This window comes from Chaetodon auriga, chromosome 3 (genome assembly GCF_051107435.1).
Source record: "Chaetodon auriga isolate fChaAug3 chromosome 3, fChaAug3.hap1, whole genome shotgun sequence".
Taxonomy (NCBI): domain Eukaryota; kingdom Metazoa; phylum Chordata; class Actinopteri; order Chaetodontiformes; family Chaetodontidae; genus Chaetodon; species Chaetodon auriga.
The window spans coordinates 19,320,771-19,345,856 of record NC_135076.1 but is presented as its reverse complement, the minus strand read 5'-3'; the positions used below and the strand labels follow the sequence as shown (position 1 = coordinate 19,345,856).

General features: G+C 45.0%; 1 protein-coding gene across 15 annotated transcripts in view; it reads left to right on the top strand.

Annotated features, from left to right (window-relative positions):
• Positions 1 to 25,086, top strand: part of elavl4 (ELAV like neuron-specific RNA binding protein 4) — a 72,382-nt gene that overhangs the window by 16,047 nt on the left and 31,249 nt on the right. For 9 of the 15 annotated variants that reach the window (XM_076726011.1, XM_076726005.1, XM_076726004.1 and 6 more), the window contains 2 exons: positions 13,380 to 13,466; positions 17,488 to 17,734. In XM_076726011.1, the coding sequence (XP_076582126.1) occupies positions 13,380 to 13,466; positions 17,488 to 17,734 (334 nt within the window). Of the gene's footprint in view, positions 1 to 658; positions 937 to 13,379; positions 13,467 to 17,487; positions 17,735 to 25,086 lie in introns of those variants that run through there. The other 6 variants (XM_076726015.1, XM_076726014.1, XM_076726013.1 and 3 more) reach the window with 3 other exon arrangements.

Below are 25,086 nucleotides of genomic sequence, written 5' to 3'. Positions count from 1 at the left end.
GAAACAAGGAAACATCTGATTTGCAATTCCTCAAAGACTCCAATGATTATTATTTTGTAAGACAAAAAGCTGTAATTAGTCTTTCGTGTGTGTGTGTGTGTGTGTGTGTGAAAGTGTGCGTGTTTTGCGTGGAAGAGACGGGGACTAAGTGAGAATGAGTTGGTCTGTATACACAGTCATGTAAATGTACAGGGGATTTTAACATGCACTCAGTAATAGCTAATTTATATACACAGCGCTGCACAGGCATCCTATTACCATAGTGCCTGAGGCTGCAATCACTCTCCTAGAGCTCTGCTCTGCGCTGCTCTGCCCGCCTCACTCAAGCACAGACCTCAGCAGCGATTGATTGCTTTGCTGGGATTCAGAGAGCCTTTTCTCTGCCAAACCAGGCTGAGGCTGGCGTGTGCCGATGAAGGCTCAGAGCCAGCCAGAGAGCGAAGGTGTTAACACTGAGGGAGGGGGAGGTGAGGCCAAGGGCTGACAGGCAACCAAGAAGCCAATCACAAACTCTAAGATAGAGGTGGGGAGGGGGGAGTGGGCGGGCTCTGACCTTCCAGCTGAGCAGGCGACTGGGCGGGTGGCGGTGGGAAGGAGGGAGGGCGGTGGGAGGGAGGGAGGCTTGCTGCAGCCCAGCACTCTCTCATCCAGGCTCACCATTCTCCTCTCAGCATCTGTGGAAGAAGGCGATGCTTGCTCCGTACGCTTCTAGTATGCTGCTCTCTGCTCGCCGCTAAGACTCGGGCAGAAACAGGAAGAGTGAGAAGGAGAGAGAGAAACGAGGAGACAGTGTCAGAGGAGACTAAGGCAGGAAGAGAGTAAGAGAGAGTAGGGGATTTTCTTTGCTGAGGCTTGGCTGTAGCTGTTGTGTGAGGAGAGAGAGAGCGTGAGACAACGGCCGGCGTCTCCCAAATGGAGTGGAATGGGTTTAAGATGGTAAGGAAGAAGGCTAGAGGCAGCCTGCCACTACACTCCACTGTACATTGTCGGCATTGTTTCATTTTGGGCAGCCTACAGTGGCTACAGCAGGTTGTAGTTGTAGATATACTATCACCCACCTTCAGCATGTATGTTACTCTTTGAGCTCAGGCAATACAGTGATACTATTGAACTATTTGTTGTGCAGAATGTGAAGTTCCTCCATACAGGAAAGAAGGATGCAGCAGGGGGTTAGACTGGCGAGGTTTGTGGGTAGGATGAGAAACTGAGGAAGACAGATGGAGGGACGGAGCCAGATATCATGCTAATAGGAGAGGTGTGGAGGCAGGAGTAGAGGTAAGGAAAGATGGGGAGAGCAACGGAGGGAGAGAAGGGTTAAATCGGGGAACAGCACCCATTTTATATTGAAGACATGGCTTTAGGTGTCCCCCCCCTTTTCCTGCCTTTGCACCACTCTGAAATATTTACCTGCGTATAGTACTGCAGCAGAGATGGAATGCACACCGCTGATGCTAAACGTACTGTAAGATGGTCGGGAAACTGGACCTTTGTGTGTTTTATATTCATGTATGCAAAGTAGTCCTTGTTAATTATGGGAGCAGACATGTTATCCGTCTCACCGCTTGTGTACACAGTGCGAGTTTGCGTTGTCCATGTGTTGTGTCAGAGCTGGAGAAAGATGGAGTAGGTGTATTGGAGTTACACGCATGCCCGCACTACAGTTGATTGTAATGCTATGCTTTCTCTAAGTTTTAAGATCGTTGCTCATGTGAGTGTTTGTGAATGAGCTTGTGTTTTCTTAATTATGTCTGGCTGTGTGAATGGGTGTCGGCGTGAGAGAAATTACAATAAGCTATCTAAGTAATCTGCTTTGCCTTACACTCACGCTAGCTTGGCATCCATTTATCCATTCATCCATCACGTGCAAGCGACAGAGCGAGAGGTTGACTATCAAAACTAGCGGCCATATTTTTTCCCACTGTCGTTTTCACCTGTCACATAAGACGCAGTTTTATTTCATTGCCGATACTGCGTCACCATTGTGACAACAGAGTTCATACCATTATTTTGCATTCTCACTGCTTCCATCTGTTCTCTTCTTCTCAAAATGGTTCTCTGACCATCCACAAAGTGGACTGACTCACTTTTGTATTTGCATGAAGAACAGTGGAAGCATTATTCATTTGTCGGCAAGTAAATGTTTGATTGTTTGCGCGCTGGCTTCTTTCCATTGGATGCAATCAAAATGCTAATTGAAACGAAGGCGACTCCCCTGTTTGGTGACTAGGCTAGTGACGCTAGCTGGTATGCTGTCTCCCTGGACGCTCACCGCTAGCGGCTTAGTGTATATGCATAGATTGAGGGGCCTCACACGACTGATGGTGTGAGAAGACGAGTGTTAATGCCGAGGAAGAGTGTTTTTGTTGTATTTAGAGATAGGACTAGTATGTACAGATAGGGGCGTGAAAGGAGAATGAAAAGGACCAGTAAGAGAAGGGGTGAAAAAGTCGACTGTTCATCAGCATTGGAGGTATTAGATATGAGTGTGCACCATGACGCCTCCTGATGGGAACCAGTAGGGGACCTGGGCTGGAGACAGGCCATCATTTGACGCACATACACACACACACTCACTCACTCACTCACAGATACACACAAACACACACTGTGGCTCTATTACCCTCAGGCAGAACACCATGAGCTCCAAGGTTACACATCAATGCTAATAGGGCGGGGTGTGTGAGGAATTTATTAGCTACAGTGCACCGGCCAAGTGTGTGCTTAGTGATTTTTATGTAACTGAAGACCAGAGAAACATAAGATAAGGATGGCTGCTCGGATATGTAGTCCTGGGGTGATTACAGGTCTGAGGAACAATGAAGGTGATTCACAGGCAAAGAGTAAGAAATGAGGGATGATGAGCTAACAAGTGACAACCAAAGTAAAAATAACAGGACAAAAACACTTCATCAATCAAATTACATGATCGCCCGTGCTGTGCTTTTTGTGTCTGCGGTGTCGGCCCTGTGTGTGAGCGGTGTGTGAGCGGTGTGTGTATATCAGATATATATCAGCCTGACGTGTGTCCAGATGCAGAGTGACATGTTTAACTAGAGCCTGATTAAACATCAAGCAAATAGAGTGAGCGAGGGAGAGAGACGGAGAAGTGGTTAAGACACAGGAACAAATGCGTCTTCATTTTCTTTCCTGCGTTCCTGTGCTCAAACAGGAGCTCTCCAGGATTTACTGTCCGGTGTGTCACATCATATATTATATGATAGATAAAGACACCTTGAATTGTTTTGCATGGTGCCAGTAGAAATATCAGTCTCAGCTTTAGCATTATAGAGGAATTTAAACCTACCCAGACACCAAGTGCACAGATATGTTTTATTCCTGATAATCCGTCATGAATATCAAAAACTAAAAACACAATTAGTACACAAACTGTTCCTAATTTCTTCTAATTTCTAATTTGCTCTAATTCTTTATGACGTTTAACTGCTGTGAAATAAATTGCTCAAAAAGCATTTCTTCACCATGTGAGACCTCTTGTGATAAGCTAACAGCTAACAAACTGAGGCAGACCACCCAGACCAGTGCTCTGTTGAGATATTCATCACAGAATAACAGAATCCAAGCATCCTGTTTTTACTTCCTTTAAGCTGCTCTCCTGGGCCCAGCCTGCTTATTTGCTTGTAGAAAGAGTTTTCAAAATGGCGTATGGCTAATTTGATAGTTTGTGAATAGTGCATGTTGTGGGTTCGACTGGTTGGTTGCGTCTGGTGGTACTTTGTTTCTCAACATGCAGTACAAGAAGGTTTCATATTGACTTTCAGGAAATAGACTTTGTAGAGGCAGAATGGGTAAATACTAAGTCTAAGTTAATCTAAGTGCAGGACCTTTAGCATTCTTACGCTTTGTGTTTTGTGTGCGTAGTCATAGTTGTGCTGCTGTTCTTCACACCTGCAGTAATTAGCTACAGAATGGTTTAAAGTCAAACAGTCAAATTGAGCGTTGGTGTTCATGTATTCGTAGTATAGTTCATGTGTGTACTTGTTAATTAATACGCATGTGCGTACAGTAAATGGTGTGTGTGTGTCAGTTGTGTATCTTACCATGCATGTTCCCTCTTGAGCTTTAGGTAAATGGCCAGGCCCAGTCAGGCGTGTGTAGAAGAAGAGCTGAGACACATACACACTATGAGTTAGCTGTAATTATGTGTTTAGTGTATTAACTTTGACCCCGGATCATAATGAGGTTTAGAGTGGGCTTCTTTAGATCGAGGTAACAGTGATGTGTAAACCACAGATAGGAGCGGAAGGCATTCAGCTGGAACTCCTGCACGACTCTACACAACATTTTTTTCCCTTTGCTCAACAGTGTGATACTTGTTAAGTTAACCCGCAAAAATGTAAATTTCCCTTGAAGAAGATCAGGAAACTCCATCTGTAATTAAAGAGATGAGGTTGATTGATGGTTTGAAAGTAAAACAGCTATTACAAAGTAAAGATTTGATTTGGGTGTGGCATGACGCTACTCAGACACAAAGCTAAAGAAAAAGTCATTTTTCATTTTGTCCTTGAGGTAAGAGGTTTTGCCACTGCTCAGACATATTTTGTGCGAGTACGTTATGCAGTCCATCATTATTTTGGCGGTACAGTGTCTGTACAAATATCGCAAAATATTTTATTGTCTGTAAATGTCTTTTCCACTTTCCTTTAAACAAAAGCTGGATGGAAGCAGTTAATGAGCCAAAAGCCTGTTTGAATAAGAAGCTGCTGTAACAATCTCTGTCCCAATTAGCACGCTTTGGTTTTTAAATATTCCTTTTGTGCGAAGCCTAAACACACATGAAGACTCACAAAACGGTCACGTTGAAAATTTAATAGGCTTCCACAGCGATTTCCTTCATTTATTTAAAATGTTTTTTTTTTTCCCTCTCTTTTTAAAAAGCTAGAAATCTGAGAGGCATGGCAAGGCATTCTGCTGTGAGGGGAGCAGCATTCACAAATACTAGACCTAATTCCTTTGGCAGCAGCTCAAACTGCTACAGACAGACACATAATCAGCTGGGGAGTGTTAGCGCCTCAGCCCACTAGCAAACACAGGACCGAGCCCTTGTTGTGCATCGCTGCTTTTCAGAATAAATATCCCGATGGAAAATACAGTGGGAGGAAAGAGGTATTCATGTGTATATAGCTCTTCTTTGTTCAGTCAAAGATACAGAAGGAGAGAGGAACACTGGCTTTCTGAGCTACTTTACTGCTCATTCTTTCTCGATCCTCTCTCTCTCTCTCTCTCTCTCTCCCTCCCTCGTTTTCTCCCGCTCTCTCTCCCCCTTCCTTCCTCCCTCTCTTTCTCTCATCCTCCACTGTACCCTGTGTGTTTTGGTATTCACACAGATGTTTGGATTTGAGTGGCAGTTTCTCCTGAGACTGTGCACAAGCGGCTGACTCGTCTCATCTGCATTTTGCATCCCAGGAAAAAAAGGGAACAGAAAGCAGCGGAAAGCATCAGCAGGCAGACAGGCTGTGTGTGTGTGTGTGTGTGTGTGAGAGAGAGAGAGAGTGTGTGTGTGTGTGTGTGTGTGTGTGTGTGTGTGAGCACATTGCCTGTTGTTTGGCTTTGGCAGCTTAACTGGCCCCAGCGCTGTTGCTGTGTGTTGTTTAAAGGACATTTCAAGGTCATGCTTTCGACAGGCCTCACCGCCTCTGACATATTAAACATTTATATGTTTCTGTAGCCAGATGAATTATAGATTGAACATGCAACTGAACATGCTACAAAATAGCACCATTGTGGTTGGTAATAGACACATTAGGGCCTACAAACACAGCATCCCACACGACAGCCTCCAGCCTGCCTTATCTCAGCTATAGCAACACCAACACAGGGACAACAAAGGCTGATCTTGCTCTATGCAATATACCAAGACACTGGAAACTCCCACAGCACAAAGAGAGGGATATGGAAGGTCCATCTACAAGTCAGTTGTGGTCCGTGACTCATAAAGATCAGGGCCACTGTACATAAAGATCATAACGCTGGAGCTGACAGACTTTATCTAAAAGGAAACACTATCTCCTCATGAATTATTAGAGAAATGCGGGGAAGGAGGTAGATAATACCTGACTATTTTCTCTTGTTGGTCAGAGGTACGGTTTCCCCCGCGTGAGACCACAGATAACCAACCAGCTCGACTCGGTGCCAGTTATCAGGCCACAGTTTGAGATAGCAAATGTGATAATGGAGGCGTTTGTCCCAACAGGAATACAAATTCTCACAGTCAGTGCACGTCCCCTCCCAGTCGTCGGGAATGCTGTCCTTCCTACGCAGCGTAACCAGTTGGAAATGGAGGGAATATGATATCCGATGCTTATCGTGACTGATAAACGCCAGCAGCAGGCATGAACCGCACCTGTCAAGTTGATATTGTGAGGTAGGAAGAGAAAAAGTCAGAAAGAGAAAAGACAGGCAGAGAGATAATGGGAACAGTAGAGAGATGAATGTGTGCTATCTCAAGGCTGCAAGGCTCTCCAGCACACGCTGTCAGACTAAAACGCCGTAGCAGAATTTTCTATGGCAATCAGCCACTGCCTTCTATATGTTGCCTCGCTGGCACATGCACACAGTATAGGAGCAAAGATAGTCTCTTGTGGGCATTTTCAATTACTCTGCACTGTACAGCAGTAGGGGGGATTAATCTGCTCGTTTGAATGCACACCACACTTAATGGTTTAGCTGGTGTGCCGCGGGCCTCGTCTGTTAGCTGTGCTGGTATACATTTAGGCTTTTGTGTCTCGCTCTCCTCTCTCTTCCTGCAGCAGCAGAAACCATTTCTAAATTGCACCACTCTCCACATCAAGTTACACTGAGATTAGATTTTCACAGAAGATGGGCTCACCATAAATTCCCAAGTCAAACTCCAAATTGATTGTGTAATGACTTGTACAAAGCAACTTTATAGCATTTAGAAAGTGGCTGAAATAGTTTGGCTGCTGCGATGACAGCATATTCAAAAGGTGATGATACGTAGCTGAATATTCAACTGACAGCAGGCGGAGAACTTCACGAGGCCCGAAGAGTGCGGGATACCTGTTGTCTGAAAATACGAATGAAATCATTTGATATTTCATGATGTCACTCAGCATAGGAAGAAGGCTGCCACGAGATTAGCCAGAGGATACATTTCAGCTTGTCTGTTTATCAGCGATGTAGTAACCTCCTCTACATCTACATGTAGTTCCGAGTTATTCATTGCCTCCATCAAACTGTTTACTCATCAAGACAGATGACGGACGGCTGTCCTTTTCCCTTGCAGCTATTTGATTATATGAGCTCCGGTTCAGAGCCGAATCAATAACCAGATTAGCTAGGCACACGCAGACACACACGCACACACCCACACTCCAACATAAACTCAGCCACACCCTCACACAGTACCCAAGGCTGTGGAATGAATTCTCGAGTACAACGGTCGGTTGGTGTCTATGTGATTTAGCTCTATGCATTTGCTGCAAGGCAGACACGCAACACACTCTCACTCTTGCTCTCTCTCTCTCACACACACACACACACACACACACACACACACACACACACACACGCACACACACACACACAAAAGCAGGCTGTGTCTGAGATGCAGCTGATGGGGGAAACAGTGATTAGATTAGGAGGAGCTCTGCCTCTGCTTCTTCTCTCTCCCTTGTTCTCGGTGTAAGTGCTGTGCTGTAGGTTTTGTTCTTATCCTATACCTCCAGGCTGTTTGAAGCTTTTTAAATACCTGTTCAACAAAGCCAATATTACCACTTCCAGCCTCAAACCAGTTTTAATTAGAACTCCTTCTGTGAATTATACAGAAAATTAAGTTCACTCAGAGGAGTTTACGAGCTCCTTACTCTGTTGCTCAGGGAAAATATTCCTGGAGACCCCGTTTGGGAAAGTTGCTGTAGCCAGCTGTCTTGTTCTTCAAGGCCTTTTTTTATACATACGACAGGCATTACTATAGACATGAGCAAGCGAGGAATGAACAGTTTCTAGTTGGCTGCACTCGCATGACACTGCTGAATTGCTTATTTCTGACCTGATACATGCAGGTGGGCCCAGTCGTGCTGTACAGTTGGGAAGTTGAGTGAATCTGTGTGCATGTATGCATGTTTGTTTATGTATGCGCTGGTGTATTTTAGTGTATTTCGCTAAACATAGGAGACAGCCTCGCTAAAATGGCTGGCTGCCTGCACAGGTGCGTGGCCGCATTCACCTGCCAGCTACTTGTGGAGGTGGTGTCCTCGCTCATGACACATGGTGCTGACTCAGATGGATCAGCCTGCCTGCTCTCCCTGCCTCACTGTCTGTTCCTGCGTCCTCTATCCTCTGTCCCAGCCCAGCTAAAAGCAACTTTAGCTCAACACATAAATGAGCGTCGCATGGAAACACGAGCTACTCCCATAAATGCAGTCCAGAGTGGTGCAGGTTTTTGTCATCGCAGTGCTGTGGACTCTGTTGCAGTGTCACTCCTGTTTATTCAGAGAACAGTCACAGTGTGTAAAAGTAACCAGGTTAGATCTTAACATGGTCATGGTAAATGTGATTTCTGTGTTATGAAAAAGGAAAAGGGAGAGAGAAAAAGGGCCGGGCCCCTGGGGAAGGATCAACCTTATATGTCATGTTAATGACAGGCGTGATGAAGACCTACTGTAGGCTGACAGCATTCTTCCTGTGTCTCCTGCGTTGTTTTTACCCCTTTTCTCATACTCAGAATGTCTTTGTGCTTTCCGTTAATACTTACTGAATAAGCCATACATGTTCGATAGATATCACCACGACTAAAACCTTTAACCACATTAATGACATTTAATTAAGGATAAAATCCCATGTAGCGGATGAGACGATGATTTAGCCTCTCTAATCCACCAAAATGTCCTAGCTGAGGGCCTCGACAGTGATCACTCCCATCCGTCACACCCAGGGATTACAGCAGGACAGACAGCGATGCACAGCAGAGACATCTTGCTGATTTGACTGAGCTGAGAGCAGAGATGCTGGCTGCAGCAGCCAGAGCTGGAACAAAGGCTGGCAAGCTGTTGATGGGGATTTGATGCTGTTCAAGGGAAGACTGCTTTTGGGATGATGGTGCTGCGCTGACTTGCAGCTGAGGATTGGATAGAGAAATAGGGGTCAGGGGCATCAGGCGAGGGACTGTTCCTGGCACAGGAGTGAAACTAGGGGAGCTGTGATGAGGACCTGAGAGGCCAGGCTAGGGCTAGGGCTTAGGGACAGGGACTTGAGCAGACAGGCAAAGCCAGGCCTTCAATTCCAAGGCCCAGTCCCCGTGCTCCAGGCTTCAGCCAAACAGCTAGGCAGGTGTCCAGCTGATCTCACACCCCCACAAGGGAGGAACTGCAGAGCACCAGTCACTGGAGCTGCACAAATTGAAGTGTCATCTCCAGAGTCAAGATGCTCACCAATTTTCTGCATGCGTTGGTGCAGAGTTGGGATTCAGCCAGTGGACAAATGGCTCCAGTTCCGCCTACAGTTTGGCTCAGCAAAGGAGACTGTGATGTGTTTGTGTGTGCGTGTGTGTTTTGTCTGTGTGTGAGAGAAAGAGAGAGACTACATACTGTATGTATGGAGCACTGCAGGTCCTCAGTCGTTGTCCTTGAAAGATGTTCTGCCGTCTTTTGATTGCCCACAATGCAGCATCAGGCAGTTTTGGAAAAACGTTTTTGAGACAAGAAAAAAAACCTGAGTAATAACAATCACCAGGTAAATCTGAATAGAGCAGAACAAGTTACATCGCTTCGATTATGAATATTTACATGCTGAATGTGGCCAAACTTTTGTTGTGCCAGACTCTTTACCCTTCAGACACAATCGAAACCGAACAATACATCAGATATTTAACATCTGAAAACAAAGAGTCTTTGCTGTGAAATACTCATCTTGAGATTATTATGTACGTAGATTCTGTCTCTCATATTCCTTGCTAGTAGACCCTATCCTGTCATCTCCTGACCTCTGACCTTACGCAAGCAGGTGCCAATTACGCATGGGCTGTGAGGGGGTGTGTGGGAAGGCTGCATCGATCTCACTGAAAGACTGAAACATCACAAAAGAGAAAGAAGGGGGGGGGAGTCACGCCAAAGTTAAATGAAAAATTGCTTACGTAGACATCTTGTGCGCGGTCTGGAACATTTATTATTCTGAGTCACACAGAGAGGAAAGAGGTGGAGGAGGATAGAAGAAGAGAAGAATCCATTTGGTAAAGTAGATGCAGATCGATGAGAGTGGAGGCAGGCAGGCCAGAGTGCAACAGAGGAGGGGTGTGTGTCGCTGAGTATCTGTAATGTGCCTGTGTGTGTGTGTGCACACGCGTGTGTGTGTGTGTGTGTGTCTGCTTGCGTGCATGAGGCGTCCCAGATTACTTTCCCTGATTGATCCGGCCCAGCATCCGTCTGACCTGCAGGACATTTCAGAGCTCGGCAGATGCTGGTGGAGGTGGAGAGATGGCGAGAGAGAGACGGCCAGGAAGAAAGGGAGAGGAGAGAGAAAAATAACAATCAATAGCGCAGAGAGCATCACAGGGAGCTTGACTGGCCGAGAAGCGGAGATAGTAAAGTCGTATTAATCTCTTTGTGTCTCAGTCAGTTTGATAGGAACTCCAATTCAGGGACTGGGAGGGAGTTTCAGTCTGAGCTTTGCAATATCAGGTGTGGCCACTTTACAGTCGCATATCAGTATCAGTATATTTGGTACTATTCATATGCCTTAAAGTGTCTGCGTCTGATCAATAACATTATTTTCTGTTGTCCGATTTTCTTATTTTAACAAGCCTAATAATGTCAAAAATGAGATGCATAAGGAAATACCAATAATATCTGAAGCAAGATGGTGAGGCGAAGTCTAACAAGTCAGATGGTTGCACGCTGGCTCCATTTTGTAGCTGCCAGGCAGTGTGTCTATCAGCGGAGAGATCCTGCAGCATACTGTCTACTCCGCAGTCTCTACAGCCTCCATCTATCCTGGCCAAGTCAGGGTAAATTGATTGTCTAAGCTCTGTAAGGGAAGGGGGAGGGAAGCCTGCACCAGGCCAGCAATATAAAGTGGTGGTTTTATGATGTAAAAGCAGCAGAGGAGTGACGAAGGTGAAAAGGACAGGAATGGAAGAAAAACTTCCTGAACATCTGGATTTCAGCGTGTATCATCAGAACAAAGTGTGAAAGAAAGACTTCAGATTGATTCATATACAGTAAATCTAAAAGAAAGCTGCGTGTGCCTTCGGTGTTTTCGACTGTTTGAGGAAAACAAATGTTTACTCCCCTTCCTTGCTGTTGGCGGATGAGGCTCGTCCTATTTGACTGCAGTACCCAGACACCATTGGCCGGGAGCCCAAGGAGACAGGAAGCACTTTTGTGGCATCAAATATTAATGGCGTTATAGAGTGTATTGATTATATAATAAGTTTTCCCAGCATCTGAGCACAGACTGAAATGTATTCCCTGAATAATTGAAAATGTATCCATGAGCGGTTTTTCATCTCAATGGTTGGTGAATGTAATTGCATTGCACCCTTATTCCAGTGTTATTTGAGATTTTATCAGAAGACGCACATGTGTGTGTTCATGTGATAAACGCAAGGACAGCGAGAATATGAAGAAAGATGAAACTGTGTGCCGTGTGTGTGTGTGTGTGTGTGTGTGTGTTATGCCTGAGACTGTGTTTGTTTTATCGAATGGTTGAGCACTGAACACTGAGCACTGAGCAGTGTTTTTGAAAATGGGATGCAGAGACTTACACGCACTTCTGAGAAATGTGATATTCGTTTTTGCCAACTTTATGCTCTCTAGCACTATACGTTGGCTGTTGAAATGGAGACTCATGTACATCTGCTTGCTGCTTCTTACATTTTTATCACCACATTTGTACATGCTACAGTAACACTGCGCTGTCTGCTTGCTGCAACACACCATCCCCTTCCGCGCTGACATAGTATGTACGCTGACGGCTTTGCAGAATGGGTGAAAAATGCTCTTGATGTTTCACCTCTGCCTAACATTTTCTTTTTTCAGGGTAGCTTTTCAACTTTGCATTTCACAGCAATGTTAGTCCACTACACTTTATGTGGTGGCTGCAAACTGTAGCTAGCGTGGGCACCCTAGCCCCAGGGGTGTAGCTATCCCTGGCACTGTCCGCTCTTTCAGATGGCTATAGATACACCTCACTGGCTTCGGCACAGTTGCATGAGGTTGATCTAACACAGCTAAAATCTTGAAAATGTTAACACATAGTGGAATTGAAATTTAAATAAAAACCTAATGTTTCAAACTAATAGAAAGTGGTTTTTCCTATTTTATACAGCAACCCTTTAGCCCTCACCAGACTAAAACAAAGGTGGCTCAATGTGATATTTCTATACGATCATCCCCCAAATATCTCAATATTCACCATTACCTGTCAGACAGTAGTAACACTATTCCTTGTCGTCTTCTCTACCCTGACCTCTCTGCCCCTCTGTATCCTCTTTTTGCCTTTCAAGCTGACAGTTCACTCTCATTTAGACCTCCATTATGCATTCCTGCCTAAGTTTACAAGACACATTGACAACAGAACATGTACAGACTCCCTCTCTCTCTCCTCCCCCACCTCTGTCTCTCCCTTTCTTTGAAGTATTGGAAGTGTCTTCCCCATTACTCAGCCCTCGCCTTTTCTTCCTCCTCCCATCTGATCCCTCGCTCCCTCTCCTCATCTCTCTGAAGGAGTAAATGAAGGCAGAGGTCATACCTCCTCTCTTCCTCCTCTCCTGCTAAATTGGCTGCTCGCAGCATCCGTGGATAGCTGCAGGCATTTAAGCCCCCTGTTCTGGAGAGCTAGTGAACAGACTTCCTGCTCATTTGTGGCATTTCTGTCTCTTCAACCACCGGCTTGTTTACCCACAGAGAGCAAGAGGGAAACCCTCATTATAAACTCTGCCAAGGTCATTGCAGTCACCACACCAATCTGCCGGCTTCAACACACACATGCAGTTTTATTCAATCCACTCAAATGATGAAAACAACTGAAGAAATAATATCTTTAATCCCCCATTTCTATCTCAGCAATTCCATTTTCAGCATGAGGCAATATTTCAACAATTTGAGTCATACGGTTTTCCAAATCTCAATCATCACCCCAATTTATTTTTCCCCACTGACAAATCACTCATCTCAGCCAGCCATACCAACCAAAAACAAAAATCCTGAGCCACCTGTCTTTTAGTTTCACTGGTGGAATGACTGTAAAAGGTGTAACTGTATTTTTCCAGTGAGCCGCCATTTTTCCCCATCACCCCCCACCCCCTACTCCCCAAATCCCACTCCAACCCTAACCTTGCAAAGTGAGTGTATGATGCTGACGGTGGGCTGTGCGTCCCTCCCTCCCTGTGCTCCGCTCCATAGGGGTCGACAGAGACACAGTGGCGTCAGGCAGAGCTCCCACAGCTCCAGGGCTGGGCAGAGAAGGGATTGCTGACACAGCCAAAGATGGTAAGGAGACGACTGCTGCCAAATGGATGGCCCAGCCATTTTACACACCCATGAAGTAATATGATATGATATTGTACTGTGTTTACATAAATACGCTGTGGTTGGTGATGCTGCTGACTGGGACGGTTGGAACTAGAGCAGAGACTGATGGATGGGACCAGAGGGCAGGAGGGAGGACCTGGGGTTGCAAGGGCAGAGGAAGGTGTGCAGAGATGAGCTGCCTATGTGTTCATCCATTGTATACGTTTGAGGAAGCCAGTAAATTATGTTGCGAATGCTTCAATTTCTATGGATGTCTTGATGTTTTTGTATCTATACTACATCCATTACAAAATCAATTGTTGTTTATCCTCCATTTACACATGCAAAGCTGCACCATTGGCCATTTCTGATGGACCTCTACTTCCCTGCAGACACACATCGACACTCACTCAAGTTTCTCGCTACAGTAATTTGTCTTCTTCTCGCCCTTTCCTCTGTATTGAACACTCCCATGCACAAACAGTAGCTTCAGCATTGTTTGAGTCAAGCCAAATCGATTTCTATTTCTTAAGATGCCTGTTTTAAGAATGACCATCAGGTTATCTTTTAACTTCGAAGGGGAAAAATGTATTCTAAATTCTATCCAACACGATCTCACACATTTATGTTTCCAACAACTGCACGCTGTCCACATGTATTACTTTTCAGCTAGAAGCCCAGCGCTGGCTCTGCCTCTGCCTCCTACATGAGTAGAATTATAACTCGCAAGTAAAAGAAGCTGCATCTTGAGGCTGAGAGCTTGAGAGGGCTGCGTGTTGTACCAAGTCAACAGGACATACAGTGAGTTCTGTCCACAGCACTAGGCTCCACAGTGGGAGAGCAGGGGCAGCCAGAGTGCTCACAACCAACATGAAGTGGACTGCTGAGCAGCACAAATGCTGGTGGGCAGGGACAAGGAGAGGAATATAATTGGCCACTGGGACTCGGCAGGTCCCTGTTAATTAGAGGCAGCCATTTTGGTGTAAAAACTCCTCGGAAAGCGTCCCATGGAGTTGAAAGTCTCTCTGACAGAATGGAGCCCAGCAGGGAATGTAAACAGATTTAATAAGGCCCTCTCCAATCAACTCTGTTATGGCTAGATACTATTCTCTCCTTCCTCTCCGCGCTCCCTCTCCCCCTCTGTCTTTCTCGGTCTGTCTCTATATCTCTGTTGTGGTAGAGTGGTGAGTGAGTAGGAAAGGATACTGTCAAAAGAACAATTTGCATGCAGCTCTCATCTTGAGAGCTTTTAGACATCTCCCTGTCTGTTTGTTTTCTGCTGTGGGCTCGGGCCATTGTTCTCTCTCTCTGTATGTGTGTGTTCGTGTGTCTGTTCGAGTAAGTGCTCTTCCACTCACTGCGGAGTGTGAATGCATAGAAGTGTGTGCATGCATATGAGTGTGTGTATGTGTGTGTGTGTGTGTGTGGAAAACGAGAGGATGGAAGCAGATGCAAAAAAAAGCTGCCATTTTTCTGGTGCTGCTCCTAAATGCTCAGAGGAAAAGAAGAACACAAAATAATCTGAAATATAGCCTTTTTTTTTTTTTTTTTAAGGTCTTCCTAAAGCCAGAGAAAAGATGGATGTTTGAACCCATGTAAGCCCCCGTATGTTATCCCAGTACATTGCTCGTGTAGTTATTTAGAGATCGAGATATTCCCAGTTTTAAGTACTTGGATAAAGACCACAGACTTTTCTAGCTGTTCTGCACTTCTTATTAAAATCAGCTGCACACTGTTTGACTTTTCTTAGTTGTCCCTTTGATGGTGAACCAGCAAACTATTTTGAACCCTTTTAAATTCACTTACCAAATCAGTCATGTACATCTTCTTCTTCAACAGAAAATAATAAGAGTTACTCTTCAGTATGTCAATGGTATAACTGAAGAGTTATCATTTGGCTGCTGTTACATTTATCACCGTCTCTGCTTACTACTGCACAGATGCAGAGAGATGAAAGTACAGTGATTAAAGTACTCACACTGCAAACGTCTAAAATGGTTTTGAGAACTATTTCTGGACAAACTGGGAAATTTTTAAGTTCTGCTTTGAGCTATATTATTAGAACACAGGTCCGGTCTTTTGAAAATCCAGAAATAGAGTGAAATACGACTTGTGTGCCGTTCCTCCCTTGCTAAAACCAGCCCTGCTTCCAAGTGCAGCCTGTCTGCGTGTACTTAAGAATAGTTAAAAATAGACCGCGAGCTGAATGGCTGAACAGGGAAAAGGGAGAGATCTGAGTGATGACTTTAAAAATTTGATTGAGTCAGATTAAAGAATATTTGCATCTTAATTTGGGTTTCAGCATGTTAGGTCATTACGGTGCGTGTGCAGCAGGATGATGGAAGCTTGTGAGTTTGTGCTAAAATGGGCATGGACAGGCCTTTTTGTAGGGATTTGCTGGAGTTTATTGTCCTTTATGCAGAATTAGAATCACAGTAGGAAGAACCACACACATACTGTATGTTAACAAGGACCACAAGATATATTATCAGTGCAGAGGAACACTGCAGGACGCTCAAAAGATTAGAAATAAACATGATAATCAAATATTCTATCAGCAGTCACTTTTCAAGCATGAGTAAAGGCAGAATGATGCTCTCCGTACCTTTGGAATAGTGCATCCATCTTTTTGTCTGTTTTATCTTCCCACTATTTAGTAATTAGATTTAGTTGTCTCTACTCTTTCCGTTTGCGATGCTCTGACACCCCCCTCGCATGCACACTCACACATATATGCAACAAAAGCCATTAATTTGATCGAAGAAATGTTTTTTATGCAAATGTATGAATAATTTCTCTTCACACGTTGCTTTTGTAGGAGAATAATGTTCGTTCACGATGAGCATTTATGTTAAATATGTATCAGAGTGCTCCGGTAGAAAAGAAAAGTGCAACCTGCTTCCCTCCTCCTCCGACTTTTGACTCTCACTCCTTCTCAGCATTTTTTTTTGCTCTTGTTCCTCATACTTACAGCAAGCTCATGGATCCCTTTACAACACTTTGATCGTTAGATGCTCTGCAAAACCAGATATGAAAACACAAACTTCTCTGTCACAGCAGCAGCATCAGCAGTCACACAGCAAGCTGAAGGGCTGCCCCTGTTGTTGCCCCCTCTGACAGCTGTCAGAGAACCCTTCATAGACGCCCCTTACTGTCTTATTTAGCTGTGTAGCCTGTCTGCGTCCAGTGTTTGTTGTTGTATTTCTCAATGTTTAGAGATGTGTGCTCACTATATGTTTAGTTAGGGTTTAGCAGTGTTTTGATTGAATGTTGATGATGCATCGTAATACACACGCCGTGAGATGAGAGGCAATTTGTTTTTCACCAAGTTGATAATTGGATGACAACGTGACTGCTCATAAATATTAGCCTCCTTTCACTGAAAACTGTCATCCATAAAGGCAACTTTGCAGCTATTTATTCACTCTGCCTTGTAATACGAAAATCAGAAATGATTAAACACCTGAAAAATCAAGGTGTTTCATCACATCGATGCAAAATCCTGAAAAACAATATGATACAAAGCAGACCCATTCATGGACTTGCAACATTGCTCTCAATAATCAACCCAAATCTGGCAAGAAGCTCTCATAGTTCACTAATTTCTGTCATCTCATTGTATGTTGCTAAATGAACCCAAACATGCATCATGTAAGACGATTCCACTCTGTGAGGAACATTGTGAAATTCCATTGTTCAAACAGTGATATACTGTGTGCACAAAGCCTGTTTGGGATCTTTTAAATGTGTTTTTCACGATCTGGAAACAGGCCTTTAAAAGCCGTTTTCACCCAGACTGTTGATTTGACTTAATGCAACGAGAGTCATGCTTTTTAGAAAATTAGTTTGAAAATAGGCTCTTTGCATGCCGTCCTACATATTCAGTGTTCCATACTGCTACAGAAGCCTCTGCTAATGAATGCCATCTCTCTTCTTCCTCCCTTTCTTTGGTTCCTCCCCTCACCCCCCCCCCCACCTCCTCACCACTACCCTGCTCCAGATCATCAGTAACATGGAGGCTCCAGTGACAAATGGCCCCAGCGGAGGAGGCACCACAGCCAATGGGCCGACCACCAACAGCCGCGGCTGCCCCTCGCCCATGCAGACTGGCCCAACAAATGACGACAGCAAGACCAACCTCATTGTCAACTACCTGCCCCAGAACATGACCCAGGAAGAGTTCCGCAGCCTGTTTGGTAGCATCGGCGAGATCGAGTCCTGCAAGCTGGTTCGCGACAAGATCACAGGTACAAATTGGAGCGTGCTTATGCTGTGCTGGGATGTTGCTGCTCGTGTGTCCCAAAATATCAACTTTCCATGAGACAATATAATCTGCTTAGCCCTCGTATCATTTGAGGCGTACCCAATAGGTTTTGAAAAGATATGAGAAGCTGAAAGTTTGTAGGATTTCACAGCCGCTACTTGAATGAAGTAAAAACATGAAAATCACCTAAAGTGAAGTCAAAGTAGGCTGACACACTCGCAAGCAGAAGTAGGGATAAATTAGGAGATAATGTAGTATAATGTGTGATGATTTGGTGGTCCCCAAAGGCAGTTCCTTCAGAGGATAAAGAAAAGAGAAAAGCACAAGGTGAGCTGCTATACTGAGCTTCCCTAAAGCAGGAGGGGATTTAGATGCTTGCTTTCTATTCTGGCAGTTTTTGCCGGTCTGATCCTGGGACTTTAAGACTGGACTTCCTATTCACTACAGCATCCAGCTTTTGAAGTATAATACTATAGCCTCAGTTCTAAATTCTCAACAAACCACGATCTAAATTTTCTTCGTCTGTCACAATCTTCTTTTTCATACAGTATTTGCATTGAAGCAGACAGCTTAGGTGCTGAAGTGACTGTTGGTAGAATGCTAAAAGATCAAAATGGTGGTGTACATAGACGGTCTGGCTGAGCGCTGTGTTGCATGTGGACACACCTGTAAAGAATTAAATCATTTGTACACAAGCATCACACAAACATCATTCCAGACAGCTCAAGTGCTTTAGAGTATCCTCTGCATGCGATGTCTGCCACAACAAGAAATCCATCTCCGTGTGTTCAAGCGCTGTGACTCAGCAGTGCAGCAAAGTGCCACATGTTCTCCAGAGGTGTTTAAATTAAGCAGCACTTCGCGGTGCTAATCATGGCCGTAATCTGGGCGTAGTGGCTGTGTGGGTGGTCATACAGCAGATGGATCGGGTGGGGGAGGGTTGGGGTGGTGCGGCTCTGTGATAATGCTCCATAATGGCTTTCATTTTAGATCCTACTTACTGACACTCTTCTCCTGATAATCTCATTAAAGAGCACCAGGCAGGCAGGCAGTCTAGATCACGAAGGCATTCTCAGAGAGCAGGCACGGCGAGGAGAGTCAACACACACGTACACAGACATATACGCCAACATACTCACCGAATTAGATTTCCCGTAATAGATTAAGTACAACCGAAAGGCCAATGGGGATGACAATTTTGACTGCAAACCGGAGATGGCCACTAGCCCAGCCATCCCTGCCTCCTTCTGTTCTCTCCTCCTTTGAAGCATATTCTGCAGCTCGACAATGCCTCTTTAGGACCACCTTCCTCTTCCTCTTCCTCTGTAATGGGCCACAAAATGGAGCCTGAGAGTCTGATACACCAGGATAATGGAGGATGGTGTGAACAAAAATAACACTGGGATACCACATGCTATCATCATCACCATCACCATGTTCTCTCTCCACCCGATTTTCCCCTCAAGTGTGATTTGCCAAGCAGCAGCAAGGAACCAAGCTAACAGCAGATATTTGGAGAGAGTTTAAAAGAACGAACAGAATTGCTGTAAACCTGCTCGGGCCCTAAATGGGGGAATGTGAGAGAGGTAGAAATGTTTGTTCGCTCACTTCTAAACCATTTAGGGTACTTCTCTGCTCTGCACTACAAGGTCTCTCTGATGACTTAGCATCAACGCGAAAAAGTTATAAATAAATCCTGCCCTCCCTCCATCTCCTCCCTGTGGTGCATGCCTGTTTTATTCTCCCATGGGTGCAATTTCCTCGTGCAAACTTTTAGGCTAACAAAGCACAGATCCCCTCTTGTAGCAGGGAATGCCAAGAGGCTTTATACTCTCTAACAGTCATCCGAATCATTAACAGACTAAGCCAGGTTTGCAGGAGGGTGGGGTAAAGGCAATGCTGCTGGGTAGTAAAGAGAACCCCATTTTTGGAGGCTGATGCGTATATACACCTGTACTCTGTCTCATCTGTCATAAACACCTGCACGTTGGTTTCAGATGGATAGGTGCTTTTATCCAGATTTCAGAGTAAGTCAGGAGGATTTTTTACATTGTTGAATTTTCAGTATGAAACTTCTTGAGGATAGTTAGAGTGTGCTGTAGCTATATATTATTCATATTGATGGGAGCGTTAAGGCCTTCATATTCTATTATGCAGTGTGAAGGAGTATGATGAGTATAGAACAAAGTTTAAGAATTTGAATAAATTCACTGACTGAAAATTTTAAAACATGTACTCGGATAATAGTTTCAATATTTTAGCGTTACAAGACTGAAGGATTGCGCCAGTGAATTTTCTGATTCAAGCAGTCTTTTGCTGTATGTACAACGAGTGAGGGTGCTTACATTTTGTGTTGTACTTTTCTGTCAGCCTTACTATTTCAAATGCACTCACAAGCAAACATTAGTCAGTATTGGCTTGCTTGCACCTCACGATATATGTTTCCCGTCGGTGTTTGCGGCTTGACCAACCTGTGAGTGTTTGCTGACAAGGTGTGAACCTCTCAAAGGTAGGAGAGACAGACAGGTCCTCAGCGTCCTCTCAGCTTCCTGTGGACTTGCTCTTGTCAGCTCCAATGATGCCAGCGTGGCGTGAGGCTCGGGCGGGTGTGGGAAGGCGTAGACACTCCAGCTCCGTCTGTCACCCTGACTGACTTCAGCTGGTAGAAAAGCCACCTCTGGGTGTCTTTCTTGCTCCCCACACGCCTGCCTGCTTGCCTGCTTGCCTACCTTCCTGCCTGCCTGCTTGCACAACTACCTCTGCCTGGTGCTCTCATAACACGTCAGGGACATGCAGGTTAATCTTTTATTTAAGGCTAGCTTACACGCACCTAGCTGCAGCCCACACACGCTTGCACATAAGCCCCAGGCCTCCACCTGTGAATTTCCTGGCTGCCTGTGTACTCTTAAAGAGAAGATATTTTAAGTGTGTCGTTTGAATTATATACTGTAGTAGCTTTCATATTTGTATTCCAGGCAGAGATAACGCGAACATATACAAATGCTTATGACAAGGGCATCATGGCTTTGACTCACTGCACAATAGATGGTTCCGCTTACTCACTGTCCATTCTTTCTTTCTTTTAAGGGAGCAAAACATATATTTAAGTTGAAAATTGCCAGTCTGAAAGCTCACAAAAGCTCCTTACCGACATGTGCACCTTACGGAGAGCTAGAAAAAATTCACATGGACTTTGCAGCATACTGAATCAGCACTCATGGATCTACACATGCATGCACGCACGCACGCACGCACGCACGCACGCACGCACGCACGCACGCACGCAGGCAGGCAGGCAGGCAGGCAGGCAGGCAGGCAGGCAGGCAGGCAGGCAGGCACGCACGCACGCACGCACGCACGCACGCACGCACGCACGCACGCACGCGTGGAATTGACCGGTCCTTGTCAGTAAGTTCAGAATAATTTTTCTGCATCAGCTGCATTTCTGCTTGAGAAATGAATGCATTTGTTTTCATTATGACATGGAGGAGAAGAAAATGGCTTTTCATGCTGGAACAAGAATTGATTGCATTGGGGGGGGAGTTGAGTGGATTTTATATTGTTATGGACAACCATTTTTGTGGATTCTCATGTTCCACCAATAACACAGTGAAGTTACAGTAGCCAATAGCTCTTAAATTGTAGAGACAGATAGGATATTTGCACATGAGTAAACAGTTCACCATGTTTACCAGCTGCAATGTGTCCGCCCTGCTCTGGCTGTCTGCGTTTCCTTTGTCCTCAGGTAGACTCAGCATTTGCTTATCGTCAGCTTTCAGCAGTAAGCTGTACTCAACTTTTATTGATGGAAACAGCATATTTTTTTCTGTGCAGATGAATTAATTCTTATCTCTACATCAAACCCTGTAAAGACATCATCCCAAAGCACACTGACTGAAGCTTTTTGTGCACACTACTCTTGTCACCTTCCATGTGTTGGTTTTATACATGGAATCTGGGGAGCTGATGCAAATCATAGTGACAATGTAGCAAGCCAAGCAGATGTTGGCTATGAAAAATAGATGGACTGTGATGTCAGCTGTGGAGTAGTTCAAGCCAGAGCACCTCTGACAGACAGCAGCCTCTCTACCATGTGAGAGCCTGCTGCGAACCCAATTCTTACGTAAGGACAGGTAGGCCTTATTCATACTGTAGGTGCAAAAAACATCTCAGGTTTGCTGAATTTGGCATGCTTTGCACGCACATGCCGGCGGTCCGAGCAGCGCACTTCCATTAGTTTCATTGTCGTTCTATTTCTGTTATGGAACATCAAGTGCACCCACAAATATCGCAAACATAAAATATGCATCTGACCCTGATCTGCAAGGACAGACGGGTGGAGCTTAGCTCCTGCACACGGTGTGTCAGTCTAACAGGGAGCAGATCAAATATTCACCATATAAACCTCAGTTTACCCACAGCTCTTTGTTGCTACTGAAATATACATTGACAACACGCTCAGGAGCAAAGCTGATTCTCTTTGTACTTCAGATTGCAAGCCGAGCTGTTTTTCACATCATTACTGGAGTGACGGGAACAAAACTCGCTATTATCTCTCTGTTTGATTGTATGATGAGACCCATTTACTTCTTCCAAAACACCTAAACAACACAAATGCAATATTGTTCTGTGTGGTGACAAAGCATACGCACTTTTTAAATCCTTACTGAAATCATGCCGAGGGAGATCTATTGCAGAGTTTATATCTCACATACAGGCTGCATTTATCTTAACCTGAAATGGACTGAAGGCTGAAGATAGCGTGAACAAAGCTGACAGGGAATGAGATGAAAAAAGGATTTGACATCTCCAAAGCCAGGTATTAAGAGAGCTGCCAGCCTCCGAAGTGCAGACACAAGGAGCCAGACACACATTAAAGTTTCAGAGTCCCAGGTCCAGAGAGTGTCCTGCCCCCCGCCCCCCCTCTATCCCCTCCTCCTCTGCTTAGGACCCAGAATTGGACGCCCTTAGAGCTTGCTTGGCTGCACTGCTCCTCCTGTGACCCTCATTTCAGACTGTCTCTGTCCCCTCTCATCTCATTCCACTCTGAGTGCCCTTTACATGGAACACAGAGGTTGTGACTGTGTCCCCTGTGTCAGCCTCAGATCCAGAGGCCGAATGCGCCTCAGGGCTGGTTCCTCGACCTCTGACCCTCCACTTGAGTGCGCTGTACCTGGGCAGGACAGAGCCAGACGGTCCCTTTGTCCCCAACATGTGTGCTGCAGGACTGGGGGTGGACAGCTGAGGACTTGTGGGCCCGTTCCCTCTGTGCTGGGGTCCAAGCAGGTGCAGCGGAGTAGGCTTCCGCGATCCTGACATAACAGGGTTATCCAAGACTTAAAGGGGCTTCTCTGTCTGTCAGCTTGCCTCCTCTTTCTCAGATGCACAGCCAGCCCACACACTGCAGGCTGCAGTCCACTGGCCCCACGGCTCAGGGAGCCACCACAAGGGGGTGGTTTACATGCATGTGTGTGTTTGTCCCTGAGCCTCTACGTGGGCAAGTGTGTGTCTATGCGTGTGTGTTGGTGGAAGCAGGGCCTTGGGAACTGAGAGTGGGAGCCTCCTGACTGCAACAGTGGCTGCTACCTTGGCAACCCAGGAGGGAAAGATGTGTTGAATGAGTGAGTGGGAGAGGGATCTACAGTAGATGCATGTGTGCGGGGGACGTGGCTCTGTTTATGAATTTAGTTATTTAAATGGGCTGAATACATGCCACATGATATGCTCTAACTGTACTGCTAGCATTTGAGGCACTGTAGCCTTTTGTCTTTGCATTTATCATTTTTGCAAACTCACTCAACTCCCTCTCCACGATGGAGTTGACCCTCTTTAAGGTAAGTGAAGTGTCTTTTGACATGAAGCTGGTGACAGGGCACCTTTTGAAATGTTGGGGAGCGCCGGCCATCAAAAATAGCACTACCTCAAGTTGCTGCAGCAGCAAGGGGCAAAACGTCAGAGGGTGAGAGAGGATGGAAGCAGTGGATGTGACACATTTATTTTGACAATGTGAAATGTTTTTTTCTCCCCTTTGCCTCGTCTTAAAATGTCGCTAAATTCAAGACTGACTGAACGGATTTGCCTGTCTCTGGGAAGAAGGCGCTGGACCTCTCAAGGTGTGTTAGCATCACTGGCTCATAGCTCTGATGATCCCTGCAAGCTGCAACTCCTCCCTCACCCCTTTTTGATGCTTCTGTCCACCCATGACTTCTGAATGACAGGCAGACTCGCCTGCTGACAGGGTGAGGGAAGAACCAGACGTGTTTTATAGAAAAAGGTCCTTTAAAAGGTCCCTTCACATAGATTCTTTTTTTTTTTTTTAAATCAGATTTTTCATTTTAAGAGATTGCTAAAAATTCATGCAGAGCTTTTTCCATTTATTGGGCATGATGCACTACACAAAGTTCTTACTTTATGGCAATGAATAATAATGAAATTATAAAACTATGCACGAACAGAGGACGAACAAGTGAATAATTTCAAATAGAATTTGAACAAGTTGGCAGTTCACCACTACAGAATGCCTCTACAAACCGTATAATGTCTGTTTTGACAACACACAGTCAGCGGTTCAAATTAACTTTTTGAGACTGTGACCGTAACACTACTCAGACAACAGTATTAAGAATAATAAATTGCAGGGAGGCTCAGTAAAGTACAGGGTTCTTGGAGCTATGTGTTTCATTCGGTAGCTACCACTCTAGATCAAAGAGTCTATAGTGCGTTTCCTGATGATAGCAAGAGATGAAGATGCTTTCATGTCTGCAGTACAGGGCTCTTAGTCACATAATACAACAAAAAGGCACAAAATAATGACAGGCAATATGCAACTGGAGTTTCTCACTATGTGTACCTTACGATGTGCTTCACAGTGTCATATATGGATATGTTTAACTTGATTATATGCCTGTAAATGTGCTGTAGCTATGCATACATCTATTTTGCTTTTGTTTGCAGTTATTTATGCACCTATATGTCATTTTGCATAGGTATGTTGTGCCAATTTTCATTGTCTGGTGTGTGAGGTTGTGTATGTGTGTGTACACACTGAAGGGGGAAAGGAAAGGAAAAATTACTGTGTGGGGCCAGCAGGCAGGACACTCGTTCGAAGTACACTCATTTTCTCATCTCACACATTGGGCAACCTGCTGCTCCTCAGGAAACGAATAATGGCTTAGTCATAACACCTCGCTAACACACCAAAGAGCTTCTCACTAGAAATAGCAGTGATTTTACCACGGAAAAACATGCCCACCTCCCTATACAATTTATGTCAGATTGTACAAATAGTCTGCCAAGAGTGGGGGTGAGTCCAAATTAGCCCCCACCTCCTCACTC